Source organism: Dendropsophus ebraccatus, chromosome 15 (genome assembly GCF_027789765.1).
Source record: "Dendropsophus ebraccatus isolate aDenEbr1 chromosome 15, aDenEbr1.pat, whole genome shotgun sequence".
In the NCBI taxonomy this organism is placed as follows: domain Eukaryota; kingdom Metazoa; phylum Chordata; class Amphibia; order Anura; family Hylidae; genus Dendropsophus; species Dendropsophus ebraccatus.
Genome location: NC_091468.1, coordinates 59,557,265 through 59,573,992, shown reverse-complemented (window position 1 = coordinate 59,573,992; position 16,728 = coordinate 59,557,265). Strand labels below are relative to the sequence as shown.

The following is a 16,728-nucleotide window of genomic DNA, read 5'->3' as shown; positions in this document are numbered from 1 at the left end:
TGCCCCCAGGGGTGCCCCCATGAACTAATAATGCCCCCAGAGGTGCCCCCATATACTAATAATGCCCCCAGAGGTGCCCCCATAAACTAATAATGCCCCCAGAGGTGCCCCCATGAACTAATAATGCCCCCAGAGGTGCCCCCATACACTAATAATGCCCCCAGAGGTGCCCCCATACACTAATAATGCCCCCAGAGGTGCCCCCATATACTAATAATGCCCCCAGAGGTGCCCCCATACACTAATAATGCCCCCAGAGGTGCCCCCATATACTAATAATGCCCCCAGAGGTGCCCCTAAAAAAACAAACATCCTACTCATCTAATCCGCGCGGTGTGGCTGCAGGCAGCAGCTCTTCCTCCTCCTCTTCGGGCTCCATCTTGCGAGCCGCAGGGACGGGACTTCCGGCAGACGTGATGACGTCACATCATCACGCCTGCCGGAAAGGTCACGGCCCGGCCTCCCATAGGCTGCTGGCATTAAGTGCCGGCAGCCTATGGGAGAGAATACAGGAGCAGGACGCTGACAGGTCCTGCTCCTGTATTCTGATTGCTTTAATGTTCCGCCCGCTCACTGTGCGGGCGGAACATCAAAGCGATCAGTGCATCCCGAGAAGCTGCGCGGCCGCAGCTTCTCAGGATGCTCAAAGACAAGTGGCAAGGGGGGCCGTGCGGGCCCCCCTAGCGTAGCGGTCGGGGGGCGGCGATCGGCGGCCCCCCCCCCATGTCTCTTAGGGTCCGGGCCCCATACGGCAGTACCACTTGTACTGCCCTATCGGCGGCCCTGTATACAGGAACCTATTCTAGATTTCCTTTTAGATTTCATTCCACCACATACTGACTGAATACTACTGCCAAACATTGACTGAATAATACTGCCATACACTGACTGAATAATACTACCATACACTGACTGAATAATACTGCCATACACTGACTGAATAATACTGCCATACACTGACTAAATAATACTGCCATATACTGACTGAATAATACTGCCATACACTGACTGAATAATACTGCCAAACATTGACTGAATAATACCACCAAACATTGACTGAATAATACTGCCATACACTGACTGAATAATACTGCCATACACTGACTGAATAATACCGCCAAACATTGACTAAATATTACCGCCAAACATTGACTGAATAATACTGCCAAACATTTTAACTGAATAATACTGCCATACACTGACTGAATAATACTGCCATACACTGACTGAATAATACCGCCATACACTGACTGAATAATACCGCCAAACGTTGACTGAATAATACTGCCATACACTGACTAATACTAATGTACAGACATTGCATATAAACTCCATGGAGTTACTAATGCCATTAGAGACTGAATAATACTAACATACTAGCTAAATACCACCACAGTGACTACCATCATACAGTGTCTGAATACCACCTTAATGTCACTGAATAATATACTATATTGTACTGTGATTGAAGAATACCACCACACAGTGGTGCCTGAATGATACCTTTATAAAGTAACATAGTAACATAGTTAATAAGGTTGAAAGAAGACAAGAGTCCATCAGGTTCAACCTAGGGAAACCCTACTGTGTTAATCCAGGGGAAGGCGAGAACCCCTATGAGGCAGATGACACTTGCCCCATCACAGGGAGAAAACTCCCGACTCCAATGGCAATCAGAATAATCCCTGGATCAAAGTATCACCAGAAATCTAATGACCATATTTGCCAATACTTTTAATATTATATTTTTCAAGAAAAGCATCCAGACCTCCCTGGAACTTATATAATAATTTGGCTATGACAGCATCATGTGGCAGAGAGTTCCGCAGTCTCACTGCTTGTACAGTAAAGAATCTGCGTTAATGCAGATGTGACCAAAGAATACCACCATACAGTGACTGATATACCGGCAACATAGTAACCAAATCATACCAGTATACAGTGACTAAAAAATACCACATACAGTGACTGAATAATACCAGTATACAGTGACTGAATAATACCAGTATACAGTGACTGAATAATACCAGTCTACAGTGACTGATAATGTCAATATAGTAACTGAACAATACCAGTATACAGTGACTGAATAATACCAGTATACAGTGACTGAATAATACCACTATACAGTGACTGATAATGTCAATAAAGTAACTGAATAATACTCATATTCATTGATGGATAATACAACCATACAGTGACTGATAATACCACCATACAGAGACTAAATAATACTGCCATATAGTGACTGATAATACCACCATTCAGTGACTGATAATACTGCCATATAGTGACTGAATAATACTGCCTTAGGCTATGTTCACACTACGTAAAAATTCGTCCGTTGTTGCCATCGGCCATTGTGCGGAGTGGAACATAGCCTTTTGTTCTATGGGATCCTGGCCGGAGTGTATACACATCTGACATGTCAGTTTTCTGCGACCGCAATTCAGTGAATTGCGGCCGTAGGAAACCCTGTCAGTTCACACAATGAAGCGAGTGGCTCAGGCTGCTTGCTTCATTGTGTCCTATGGGGAGTTCTGATGCGGGCCATAAAGAACTGCAGTACCGGCCGGGATGATCTGTGCAGAGACCAGCCGTTCCATGACCCAGCCGGGGTCAAGGAACGGCCGGTCTCTTACAGAGTGTGAACATGGCCTTATAGTGAATGATTATAGTGACTAAATAACACTAATAAACAGCGAATGAATAATAACACCATACAGTGACTTATAATACTGCCATACAGTGACTGATAATACTGCTATATAGTGACTGAATAATGCTGCCACACATTGACTGATAATATTGCCATATAGTGGTTAAATAATACTGCCATACAGTGACTAATGCCGACACACAGTGACTGAATAATACCACCACAAAGTGAACAATTATTATCGCCATACAGTGACAGTGGTCGAATAATACAATACTAGTCACCCACACCCTTCTTTATACATACCATATCCTTCCTTATACCACATACTGACCTCCTCCTCCTCCTTTCCGCAGGATGTTAGAGAAAGGTGACATATAAATAACTAATACACAACGTACCCCACCCCCACCCCAAACCGGCAACATCCAGAGAACAAGATACAATCCACGCTCTGGGCAGCACGCGGCCGGCGCCTCGGAGCTGATTACTATTCTGTGGAAACATCTTCTCTGCTGATGAGACACTTTCATTTAACTCATCGCCGGTTATTTTTATGTAAATGTAAATTGTTATTTTCCAGTGATTCCAATGACGATAAAATATTGGACTCCGCATCACTCCCGCGCGATTAATTCATCAGCGAGGCGCAGTGGGGGTGGTCATCTATGGAGAATGACCGCCACAGCTCATCCGACGCTGTAATAACTCGCATCAGCTCAGTCCCAAGGAGACAGACCCAGTGCTGGGTGCGCGAGGCTACTGATCGCCGATGATCGACGCCAAGCTGTAAAGTCAACATTTTACCAAGGGGGGGGGGGGTGTAATGTTATGGAAATCAGAAAAAAATTAATCTACATGTGATTGAAGTTGGTGAGTGAGACTGTACACAGTGGGAGGGGAGGACTTCTTGAGCTCCTCTTTACCATAAACAGCAGAGCCTGGCCTCATGTGGCCTCCATTCCAGAAAACAATTAGAAGTTTTTTTCTATATTAGAGACAAAGCTGAAGCCTCAAGACTCCGCTGATTAGCACTTCTTTGTCCCATATTTGCCCATTTTAAAGGGTCCTGATTCTGAAGCTGAAAGAGGAGTCTAGAAGAGGAGAAGAAAGTGTGGAGGAAGACAGATCTGTAAAGGACAGAGAAGTGGGGGAGGATAGGGGTTGGGAGGAGACAGAAGAGGCTGGTAAAGGACAGAAAAGTCTGGGAGAAGGACAGTAAGTTTGGAGAGGACAGAGGAGTCCAGATGAATACTGAGCATATGGATAGAATGGTGGAGTCTGGAGGAGGACAGAGGAGTCTGGAGGGGGCACAGAAATCTGAAGGAGAACCAAGGAGTTTAAAGGGGTTATCCAGTGCTACAAAAACATGGCCACTTTCTTCCAGAGACAGCACCACTCTGGTCTCCAGTTCAGGTGCGGTATGCGATTAAGCTCCATACACTTCAATGGAACTGAGCAGCAAAACCCCACCCAAGTTGGAGACAAGAGCGGGGCTGTCTCTGGAAGAAAGTGGCCATGTTTTTGTAGCGCTGGATAACCCATTTAAAGGGGACAAAATGGTCTAAAGAAGGACAGGAGATTGCAGAGGGGAGAGAAGTCTAGAAGAAGACAGAGCAATCTGGAAAGGACATGGTGGTCTGAAAAAAGGGGACAGGGAAGTCTGGAGGAAAAAGGGGGACAAAAGGGGCTGGACGGGGACAGATAAATCTGTAGGTGCAGAGTCTGGAGGGGGATATAGGTGTCGAGAGGGGACTGAGATGTCTGGCAGTAGACAGAGCACAAGAGGCTACACATAGCTCTGCCTCTATATGGGGTACAGCTAGGCTCCTTGTTATAGTTTTTGGATACTTTGTAACTTTAAAGTGTCAGGGTCTGAATAACCTTCAAAATCTAAATCAACAGGGGATGTGGGATAAAGCAAGTTTGCAATTTACATTCATTATTTATTTATTTATTTATTTATTTACAAAGCTATACTGTACCCAGGTCCAGTCCCCTGAAGGCTGCAATATAACAGTTATACTTACTGTATCCAGGTCCAGTCTTCTGAAGGCAGCTACTTAACAGCTATACTTACTTGTATCCAGGTCCAGTCTCCTGAAGGCTGCTATATAACAGCTATACTTACTGTATCCAGGTCTCCTGAAGGCAGCTATATAACAGCTATACTTACTTGTATCCAGGTCCAGTCTCCTGAAGGCAGCTATATAACAGCTATACTTACTTATATCCAGGTCCAGTCTCCTGAAGGCTGCTATTTAACAGCATTACTTACTAAATCCAGGTCCAGTCCCTTGAAGTCTGCTATATAACAGCTACACTTACTTGTATCCACGTCCAGTCTCCTGAAGGCAGCTTTATAGTCGTGTGCTGATTAAAAAAAAAAAAAAAAAAGACTAAACAAAGGAAGTCCCGGTCAGTACAGAGAGTCACGGCTCAATGTGTCCGTCAATCACATGACTGCGTTCTCTGTGAGAGCGCAGATGACCGAGACTTCATGTGTTTAGTCTCTTTTTTTCAACCAGCACAAAACTAAAGAGCTTCAGGAGACTGGACCTGGATAAAAGTAAGTATACCTTTGTAGTATATGCTTTGAAAACAAAAAACAAAGAAATTAATGTAAATTACAAACATGCCATATATCACATTCCCTGCTGCTTTAGATTGGCATTAATGGTTCATTCAAAAAGTCCCAGCACGAGGCATTCAGTGACAAGTTGTGGCACAAGGACAGCACAGAACAATCAAAACTCAGGAACAATAAATATGTGAGTAACAGTCAGCCCTGGAAACCATTGTATGCCTGCGGTGCGGCGAGCCTGCTGAATGGTTTACATCATATGACATTTGCAGAAGAGACCTTCCGAACAATGAAGAGTGCATGAATGTGACTGACTGTGATAGACGTATAATACTGAGAGACTCCAAGGTCCTGGTTCTGTATTGTGCTTTATTGTTGCTGACGTTGTTGGGGTGAAGAGAACTTCTCATACATTGATGGCCACAACCAATCTAATGCTAAGAGAAGTGTAAAGCCTACAGGATCTCTCCATTCTTTGGACTTAACCATGAAAACCAATAGATGCCAGTCCTCATACTAGTCATTTACTGGCAGCAATCACTGAACTGGACAGTGGTCAGATGATTATTTAGGAGGTATAAGGGCCCATTCACACTACGGATTCGACGCAGAGATTCCACAGGGAACCTCTGTCTGCGGACTCCGTGCCGAATCCCTCCTGCTATGTCTTTGAATGGGAGGCCTCGCCTGCTCAAAGAATTGACCCAGGTGCAGTTTCAGATAACCTATAATGTGGCGATTACCACTCCTGCTGCTGCTCCTGTGACTACTGCAACTGCATTCACTACTATGAGGTCTTGTGTTTTTGTCGACATGGTTACAGGTGATGCACGCCTGTTAAGAAGCTAAAGTGAAGAGCTGTTGCTATAACACGCTCTGCAGAGTTGCTCGCTTGTAAGATGGACTCAGGGCCATTGTTTATGTGTGTCCCCAGTTAATATCCCTGCAACAGTTTAAGTGTTCCATGCCCTGCCTATCTGTGAACATTTCCCTTTCCTTCGCCCCTCTGTTCTTGTGAAGAGAGAGGAACTTTTTGTTTTAGAAAGACTGACACATCATAGCCTACCTACCCTAGCTACCTACCCAAAGCATAAAGGCAATAATGCATCCTGTTATTCCAGTGTTGTATTATTATGCCATGGACGATCTCACGATTGCCTGGTATTTATAAGTTGCTGCATTATGGACACTTGGATTAGTGCCTCCTGCACTTTATATTGTTTATATCTTTTTTATTTTTATATTAATATTTGATGCTTATATATTATTATATGCTTCTATCCACTATGCTCTTATATGTCTATGCTAACACTCTGCTGTGCCACCTTCTGTTTTCACTTTTCCCATAGTGTTAGGATGAGGACAACTAAGTGTGGGAGTATGTAGTGTCCCACTACGTGTTTTTCTTTATCTTCACACACTCAGGTAAAAGTGTTTCTGTCAGGTGTCACAGCTAGGTTATGTAGCTGCTGCGCCCTACTCCAACCACTAGGTGTCTCACTTCCCCTGCGCACAGCTGCAGTTTTGTAAGAAGGTTTAACCTGCTTAACAGACTCTTACACTCAGCACTTTCTTCCTGTAGCTAGATAGTTGGAGCCTGGCTCTAGGCCAGTGAGGAGGTGTTGTAGTCTAGTCCCTGCCAGCAGAGCAATGGAGGCCAGTCAAGCTGTGTTCCTGTTTTCAGTGCCAGAGACTACAGCAGTCATGCACTGCTAAACCTAACCATGCAGCAACCGGAATTACAGGAGTAACCCCCTTGCCTATGCTGTGGATTCTCTCATCAGGACAGCTAACCCCCTTAAAAGGGAGAAGCAAAGAAAAAGGCTGATCCGCAGTAAAGCACAGATGCAAGATAGCCGCTCTCTATTCAACACTTGACTAAGTAGGAAGGAAACTACTAGTTAGCTGTTTCTGTAGCTACTAGTTAGCTGTCATTTCTGTCATCGCACCTTGCACCTCACACTAGTCCTTTTGCCTGTGTGTACGGGAGTGTTACCACTCCTGGCCATTGTGACAGGTAGTCCCAAAACACCAGAGCCCACCGGCTGGTTCAACACCAGCACCCAGCGCCCCGGCCACGGCATGCATTGTCAGATTCACTTTAATTCGTACACAACTTTTTGCAGTTTACTCATTGATGTTTCTCCCCCTGTGTCAGCTGGTCCCCTGCTCGGACGTGTACGGACATGGAGGGACAATGTGGTTATTAGCAGGTGTGGGCCATGAACCGTCTCCCCTTCCCCTCCCAACTCTTCTCACTTCATTGTGTTTCATTTGAAGCTTCTACAAACTATAACTTGTCCTTGGTAGATAATTGTGTCCAGCAGGAAATAAATGTACCTGGTGGGCTCATGGAGCTAATCTGTGCCGAGTAAAACAGCTCCTCATATTTTAGATTCAGAATCCCTGTGTGGCTGACATGGAGCAGTGGAAGAGATAGTCTCTTATATCAAAGCTAGTTTAGACAGAGTGTCCAGTCTCTGTAACCTGAACTCCAGACTGATACCTGCACTGGTTGGCATCAAATTTCTGGTACAGAGCTCTAAATCTTCTGCATAGACAGTTATTTAATGTTCTCTGGGCCTGCAAAGGCCATAGTCATACACTTCCTATGTGGGCTTTCTTTACAACATTCAACACAATAGAGCAAGCTTGGTTCATGTGACAGTCCAGCAGGAGATCAGCCAGAGGTGAGAATGCAGCTGTGCAGGTAAATGGAACTGGTAAGGTGATCAGAAAAAATGAGCATGGATTATTGGAAGGATAAGACATGATGTAACAGCAGAATAGTGAGTGCAGCTCTGAAGGGTACTGAAGGATAAGACGTCACATGATGTATCAGCAGAACAGTGAGTGCAGCTCTGGAGGTGACTAGAGCATTGGTGGGTGTGGTTACTATCAGTGTGTGCTCCAGAGAGAGGCTGATTTTCCATCTGCCGTTCCCAGGAGTGTGGCAGGCACCTGGGAGAGGTGATCAGCATGGATCAGCATGGGGAGATCAGGTCTTTGGAGTATGGCAAGCTGCGTTCCAGTAGGGCGTCTTTCCTGTGGAGAAGGTTTTCTTTTGCAGTATCCGAATTTTGGTTAGGAATAGAGTGAGGTCAGGGCTAGCATAGGGAGGGTGAAGGGTCAGTTTTCTTGCAGAGATAGTGTTAGGGAATAGTCAGGGAAAGTGAAAAGGGTAATGCTACGTTTACCGGAACAATTATCATTCGAATTTTTGCATAAACAATCGCATTTGAGCGATAATCGTACCATGTAAACACAGCAAACGATTAAACGGCGAGCGAGAAATCGTTCATTTTAATCTTTCAACATGTTCTTAAATCGTTGTTCGCTGAAAATTCGCAGATCGCTTCGTGTAAACAGTCTTTCACCGATTTACCGTATGTTAAAGATGGGCTTAATCGATCCTAAAAACGATCACAATAGCGATTTTTCTTACGAATTTTCAAATGATTTTTCTAACGATTTATTCGTCTTAACGCTGATCGTTATAAAAACCAAATCATTAAATGATCGATTGGGTGAATTATCGCTCCCTGTAAATGTAGGATAAGCTTGTAAATTTAGTTGTGGTACCTGGCCGGCCATCCTCCAATCCTGGTGGGGGGCTATTGTAGGCCACTATAGCTTTTTGTTTTGTTTTCTTGTGATAAGAGGTGAAGGGATTCCAGGTTACTGAACTTTACCCTGTTATCTGTCTGTTATGTTATAATCTTGTTATGATTAGGCTATTAAGATGCTGATTTGTACATTTTGTAAGGTTGGCGGACATTTTATAGTTTGCGGACAGGAGGGGTATGTTCGATATTAGATGGGGTGGTGGTAAGCACTGTGTGTTCTTTTCCCTGTAGTGAATCAATGGAGCAGGCGCTGACTGGGCTCCTTGGACTCCTAAAGCCAATGGTTCACATCTAGGGCTGTCACTTGAGGACTGGCATGGGTCCCTAAGGGCTGAGACTGAACTTATAGACCTGGCCCATGTACAGATGGGGTGTATTGGGGGATTGGATGTGCAGATAGGCTTGTACTGTATATAGTTTTATATGTATTGTTAGTGTTGCTATTAGGCTCATATGGGGGTATGTATTGTGTTGTATTTATGTGTAAGTATATATGTAAAGTTTATATATGGTATTATTTGTTAATACTGTATTTCTTTAGGTTGTGGCGGTCCGGCCTGATACATTAGCTAGGTATATAATGTGTAGGCTTGTTCTGAGTCACAGTCATGCACTTCAATAAACAGTTTAGTTTTGCTGCTGCTGTTCACAGTCAGGGGTGCTGCTGCACGAAGGTCAGAGGTGCTGCTGCAGTACACAGGTTATTGCTGCTGCACGAAGGTCAGAGGTGCTGCTGCAGTACACAGGTTATTGCTGCTGCACGAAGGTCAGAGGTGCTGCTGCAGTACACAGGTTATTGCTGCTGCACGAAGGTCAGAGGTGCTGCTGCAGTACACAGGTTATTGCTGCTGCACAAAGGTCAGAGGTGCTGCTGCAGAACACAGGTTAGTGCTGCTGCTGTACATAGATCCAAGCAGAGATAGCTTCCTATCACTCCTGGCTTGGGTTACTATTCCTGAGGGCTGATACATCATGAATGTGTAGTGTCTCACTACATGTTTTTTTTTTTCTTTTCTTACGCCTTGGTTAAACTGTATCACTCTAGTGTCACAGGTTAGGAGAGGAGGCCGCTGTTCCTTATTCCAACCACTAGATGTCACACTCTCACAGCACAGCTGCAGATAACACTTAGGTCTAGCTATACAAGGCTGACAGAATGTGTTATTCCTGCTTCAAGGTCTAGTTCCAGACAGACAAGAGAGCAGACCTGTTTTTCAACACTAGCTATCCAACCACTACGGACTGCTAGAAAAGACTCCTAGAGAAAGCGGAAACAAGGGAGATCTCACCCTTGCCTACGCCCAGGACAGACTAACTACATAGGACAGTCGACCACCTTAGAAAACGGATGGAGAAGCTCAAGACCTGATGATCCTGCAGTAGAGCATAGTGCAAGTTCAGACGCTCTTTCCTGAAAAGCGCTCAGCTTTTTAGGAAGGACACTACATGCCAGCTCCACCCAGAGCAGAGACCTGGGGCTCGTACTACCCCAGAAGACGGAAACCTGACACTGTGGGGCAGAAAGCGGTTAGGTGAGATAACTAGACTCATCCACACGTGAGTACGAGGATTCTTCAACCACTTCTCAACACTTCACCCAACAGAACACATAGAACATTAGGCAGGGGCCCTCCTATCCGGTCCCTATCACCTGTTAGTGGTTTCTTCTATCAACTCACCTATCTTCCTGTTGGACTATTGTATTGATTATTTTTGCACTAAGTACCTGAGCACTGTCTGTAATTGTTTGCACTAAGAAACCTTTTTCAAGTAAAGTTCATCAGTTGTTTAAAGTGGGACCCTGTCATCTCTACTGCCGCACATGCACCGACACTTCGCACTTCATATCTGTCCTAACCAAGAATATGCAAAAGAGGAGCCCGTGGAGCCTCATTGAAGAGTCTCAAAACACAGGACTAGCCAGATATCCCTCCGAGTAGGACCCAGCCAAGGGGCAGCTCCTGTTAGGAAACCACCAAAACCACCATATTAAGTGGCCCTATAAGTCAATGTAATGACAAGGGATAAACCAAGGCTAGGTAACCATCCACATACAGCTGTTTCAGGGTGTTGCCCCTCATCAGTGTGGAGCAGGATTCTGGCTAGGTGGGAGCAATGCCTAGTAAAGCCACAAGGGAAACAGATCACTCAGGGAGACCAGCCAAACGTCAACACTGCCGGCTGCTAGTGAAAGCGCTCAATGCAGTGAAATCCTAGGTGCATTGCCCCCACCTAGCCAGAATCCTGCTCCACACTGATGAGGGGCAAAACCCTGAAACAGCTGTATGTGGATGGTTACCTACCCTTGGTTTATCCCTTGTCATTACATTGACTTATAGGGCCACTTAATATGGTGGTTTTGGTGGTTTCCTAACAGGAGCTGCCCCTTGGCTGGGTCCTTCCCGGAGGGATATCTGGCTAGTCCTGTGTTTTGAGACTCTTCAATGAGGCTCCACGGGTTTCTCTTTTGCATATTCATGTTTCCCAGGGGGCAATGCACCCAGGACTTCAATGCACTGAGCGATTTCACTAGCAGCTGGCAGTGTTGTCGTTTGGCTGGTCTCCCTGAGTTCAGCAATCTGTTTCTCTTCTGTCCTAACCAAGGTGCGTTTTCCGTGTGCCCAGGGGTGGGTGTTACCGCTGCTGGCCACCATGACAAGTAGCCTCCAAAACACCAAACCCACCAACAGGCTCAACATCAGTTCCAGAACCCGGGCCACGGCAAATGCACTTGGGACAATGTGGGGGCACGGCCTCTATTTTCTGCCTATTACCAGCAATACAAAACTGGTATATGAAAGCCACAATGTAAAATCTCAAAAGGCCATCATCCTACCTTCTTCTAATGTGTCTTCTTATGAGGGAAAGGGGACATTCAACCGGCTAGGGCACCAGTATCCGGGTTGGCGGCTACCTCTGCGCCCCCTATAGGTGCACCCCTGTATATGGGAATCATTTTAGTTCACCTAAAGGGGTAATGCAATCATAGCATGAGCAACCAGCAAATGTGTTAACGAACCCATCATCTTCATAGAGGTACTTCACTACACCCCACGGGAGGACAAACAGCATAGGCACACCTGAGAGAGAGAGAGCAAGAGAGAGACAGTCACTGAGGGGTCACAGAGAAGAGACAGTCACTGAGAGGTCATAGAGAAGAGAGAGAGGGAGGCTATCACTGGGAGGTCATATAGAGAAGAGACAGAGAAAGGCTATCACTGAGAGGTCATAGCGAAGAGATAGAGCAAGGCTATCACTGAGAGGTTATAGAGGAGATGGAGAGAGACAGCTACTAATAGGTCACACAGGAGAGATAGGAAGAGACAGTCACTGAAAGGTCACAGAGAAGAGATAGAGAGACAGTCGGTGAGAGGTTATGGGGAGAAAGACAGTCACTGATATGTCATAGAGGCTATAGAGACAGCAAGTGTCATACAGATGTACAAAGAGCAAGTCACTGAAAGAAAAGAATTGTAGATGACCAAGTCAAGAACAGTTATAGTAAGTTATCAGAAGAAGAGCAGAGTTCAAGAATGTGATCTGGACAAGAGCAGAGTTCTAGAATGTGATCAGAAGAAGAGCAGAGTTCTAGAAAGTGATCAGGAGAAGAGCAGAGTTCTAGAAAGTGATCAGGAGAAGAGCAGAGTTCTAGAATGTGATCAGAAGAAGAGCAGAGTTCTAGAAAGTGATCAGGAGAAGAGCAGAGTTCTAGAAAGTGATCAGGAGAAGAGCAGAGTTCTAGAAAGTGATCAGAAGAATAGCAGAGTTCAAGAATGTAATATGGACAAGAGCAGAGTTAAAAAATTGATCAGGGGACAATCAGAGTTATAGTATGCAATCAAAATAAGAACAGAGTTATAGAACATGATCGGGAGAAGAGCAGAGTTATAGAAAGTCATTAAAACCAGAACAAAGTCATACAAAGTCATCTGGAAATGCAGCAGCGATAATATTAGGTACAATTACACCTAGAATAAGGTTTAGGCAGTCTATGTAATATTAAGAAGAGAAGAAACAGTAAAAGCGACAATTATTGCAATATCTGGAGAAAGTTTATAGATGTCAATGAAACCTTGAGAACATGCAACCCAATTATAGAGGGACATCGGGAAGAGAGGACATTGTGAGAGTCATAAACAGACAATGGGATATCAAAAAGAGACAGCTAGTTATTGAAAGAACAAAGGTAGAATCAATATCTGGGAACGAGAACGTTTTCATTCAAGTCATTGGAAAACCTTGGAGATAAAGAAAAGAATTGAGTGAAAACTCTGAGAGAGGACACATTAACAATAACCGAGATACAACAATATAGAAAGGCACATACATGATAAAGGAAGAAGATGCATATAAGATAACAATAACTGTGAAGGAGGGAAGGAGAGAGAAGAAGAAAGGAAGGAAAGCAAGAACATACTGAGGGACAAGGAGAAGAGAAGGAAATAAGTGCAGAAGGTTGAGGTGTGGAGGCGTCAAGTGGACAGAAGACCGAGATTCTGTAAACCTCTCCAGGTGTCTCTCGGTGTCTCCATCAGTTCCAGTTTTTAACCTATTTCTTGCCGTCTCCTAAACATATTGGGGGACATTTATTAAGTCCCGCGTTTTCTGCGCTGGACTTAAAAATCTCCCCTCAGGTCCGGCACTAGGGAGATTTATGTAGAGGTGGACTGCCTCTACATAAATCCCGTGAGCGCTGGTGCGCGCGGCAGGAAACCTATGCCAACTGAGAGCTGGAGTAGGTTTCCTGACTATATTTCCGCCCCCCCAAAAAATGCTGAATAGCGCGGACTCAGAGTCCGCGCCCCCTCCACACCTCCTCCCCGCCCCCCTGGTGTACCGGGCGGAAAGTGGCAATTTGCGAATATTTTATTCGCAAAACGGCCATTTGCGAATAATTATTATTCGCAAATGGGCACTTTCTGCCGAAAAATACGCTTTTGCCGCTTGAAGTCCCCCATTGTGTTGTTTTGACATATAACCCCGTTGTTTGTATTGTCCCCTAATAACTGCATTAGTGGTGAAACTTGCAGAGATTTACAGGTCCCCTGACCTCTCCATTTAGGGTTTTACTATAAATTATGTCTATATCCATAAAGGAGCCATACCATTAGGAGAAACCCACCTAAAAGACTCCCACCCAACTCCACAAATCTACTGATTACCACAAACCTGTTGACTGACACCAACACCATAGAAGTCGAACGTATCCACACATTTATGCAGTTTACATGACATATGGATGAGTCCTCTGGAGTAAGTCCAAACAGAGGGCTCTCTTCTGTGGCCTCCCTGTGTCGTGACAAGAGACCCACTGTGGGACTCTCGTGAGACTGCTGACTAAAATACCCGCTTCCCCTTTATTATTTACAGGCACAGTGCCATATATTTGGTAGTGGCTGTCTTTGGTATTGCAGCTGGTTTGCTTAATGGGCCAGAGCTTCAGTACCAGCCACAGCCGCTAGCAAATCTATGGTGCTTTACTCATAAACAATGGCCAGAAAACAACACTCATCGGTCGAGGTGTTAGAGGATTGGAACCCACATATTAGATATTCTAAGAAAAGGCCATCAATATCATGATCCTGGAATGCCCTTTAAGACAATCTTTGCAATTTTTTCAGTCTTCCTTCTTGTTAAGTGTCCCTGGCATAAACAATCTGAAATTCTAAAAATGATGCAAACATTCATTTCTCTTCATTTCTAGAATGTTCCCCATAAATCAGGTCTGGATAAATATGATGAAGCGGAAGGCTTATGGCACTGCTCCACCACTCCGGGACATGACGCCATCCACCATTCTCATCACTCAGCGGGATGGATGGGGTTGGGGGGGGGTTATTCATCACACATCCAGCAATAGAGAGTTCAATCCAAATGAGATTAAAGCTGAGATATGGTCGGGATGAATGGCCTCCTCCTGTTGGCTGTCTTTAGGCTTAATGTCCTTGGATGTAAGAAGCTTCGACGCAATGACTAAGTGTAAACATTGAATCATCTAGAAATCTATAACTTATGAAATGAACAGAGGACGGGATGATTCTCAGCCACCGATACGGAGAACACAAATGATTGTGTAATGATGAATGCTCAGTACATGGAGCGTCCAACGGTTTGGCCAATGCAGATGTTGTTCTATTGAAATACTAAAGCACGGCATGAAATGATGAAACTTGGACTTAGAATTTGGGAATCTTGAGGTCTATGTGATTTGTTATTGCAGTGTGTGGTATTACAGTTCACTCACATTCTCCTATAGCGACTCTGTACCCACAATCTGTCCCCCCCCCCCCAAACCACTTGTACCCTCTGATAGCTGCTTTTAATCCAACATCTGTCCTGGGGTCCGTTCGGCAGGTGATGCAGTTATTGTCCTAAAAGACAACTTTTAAACTTGTGTTAAATTGGCGTGGCCTAAAGTACCCATGCCCTAGGATTGCACCGCCTCTCTGTCCCTTCTCCCCAGCCTTCTCATCATTAGGAATGTCCCCGTACAGGATTTTTCCCTTTTTAAATGTAATCACTGCATAGGTGCCTTAATGATCCAGCTCATGTGCAGTGTTCACACAGGTGATGAATGGGAGAAACTGTTCTAGGGGCATTCCAAATGATGAAGAAGGCGGGACGGATGGGGTGTTGCAATCCTAGGGCATGGGTACTGCATCAGATGTCGAACGAACCCCAGGACAGATCTTGGATTAAAAGCAGCTATCCGAAGGTACAAGCAGATTGTGGGTACAGAGTCGCTTTAAATGGCTCTGAGCTGCAATCTCAGACACAACAAAAAATGGTTCTGTTTTTGGAAGAGTGCAGCCATGTATTCCTAATCCTGGGGAACCCCTATAATATGACCAAATTTAAAAGGGGTTGCCCCCCTAATACCTTCTTAAGCAGCAGTAGATGTGTAGAGAATGTCTGTAAATTGTTGATTTTCGGGTTCTTTGCTCAGCATAATTTCTGTAAATTCAAATAACAGGTCTCCCCTTTGCTCCACTTAACACCCCTTCATTAAACACAGTGATAAGCTGCAGCTGCATTCCCCTCTCTCCCCAATCACTTTCTACTATTTACTATATTACACCAGGCAGATTTTTTGGGTGAATGAGAAGGTTACTGACCATGTGTAAGGAAAATGCAGACTGCTAGGCTCCATTTACACAGAAAGATTATCTGACAGATTATCTGCCAAAGATTTAAAGCCAAAGCCAGGAATGGATTTGAAAAGAGGAAGAATCTCAGGCTTTCCTTTATAACCTGATCTTTGTTTATAGTCTGTTTCGGGCTTTGGTTCAAATCTTTGGCAGATAATCTGTCAGATAATCTTTTTGTGCAAATGAACCACTAAAAGGTAATGAAAATGACATTTTGTAATGGGCCACCGGTGTAGATGCGCTGTGAGAATCCAGCTTGAGAATAAGGAAGATAGACTTCAGCTACTAGATTATACCCAGTCGCTGCTTACGATTGGTCTGGCTGTCATATTGGCTGGCATATAGTAGCAGTGCTTGGCACTAGGTTGAACCTGATGGACTCTTGACTTCTTTCAGCCTTATTAACTATGTTACTATGTTACTGGGTCAGGTAGATAACTGTATTCAGTAGGCTAAGTAGTCCCCATGAGAATCAGGACGGTACCCAGGGATGAGACATAGACAAAGTGCAATACAGTCAGATGGTCAAGGCAAGGGGCATGGGTTCAGGTCAGCAATCGGGGTCGGCAACAAGAAAATCAGTACGGTACAAGAGGAGTCAGGTTGATTTAGAAACCAGGAAGGCCAGAATACGATGAACTTGGGGTTCAGAATAGCACACCTTCACTAGGAACCAACAATGCTCCGGCACAGGGTGATTTCTTGGTACCT

At 44.7% G+C, this 16,728-nt stretch overlaps 1 protein-coding gene across 1 annotated transcript in view; it reads right to left on the bottom strand.

Annotated features, from left to right (window-relative positions):
* The window catches only part of GLP1R (glucagon like peptide 1 receptor), a 206,785-nt gene that overhangs the window by 16,210 nt on the left and 173,847 nt on the right, over positions 1–16,728 (bottom strand). Inside the window, exon 9 of the mRNA XM_069954373.1 lies at positions 11,889–11,949. Within this exon, the coding sequence (XP_069810474.1) occupies positions 11,889–11,949 (61 nt within the window). The remainder of the gene's footprint in view (positions 1–11,888; positions 11,950–16,728) is intronic.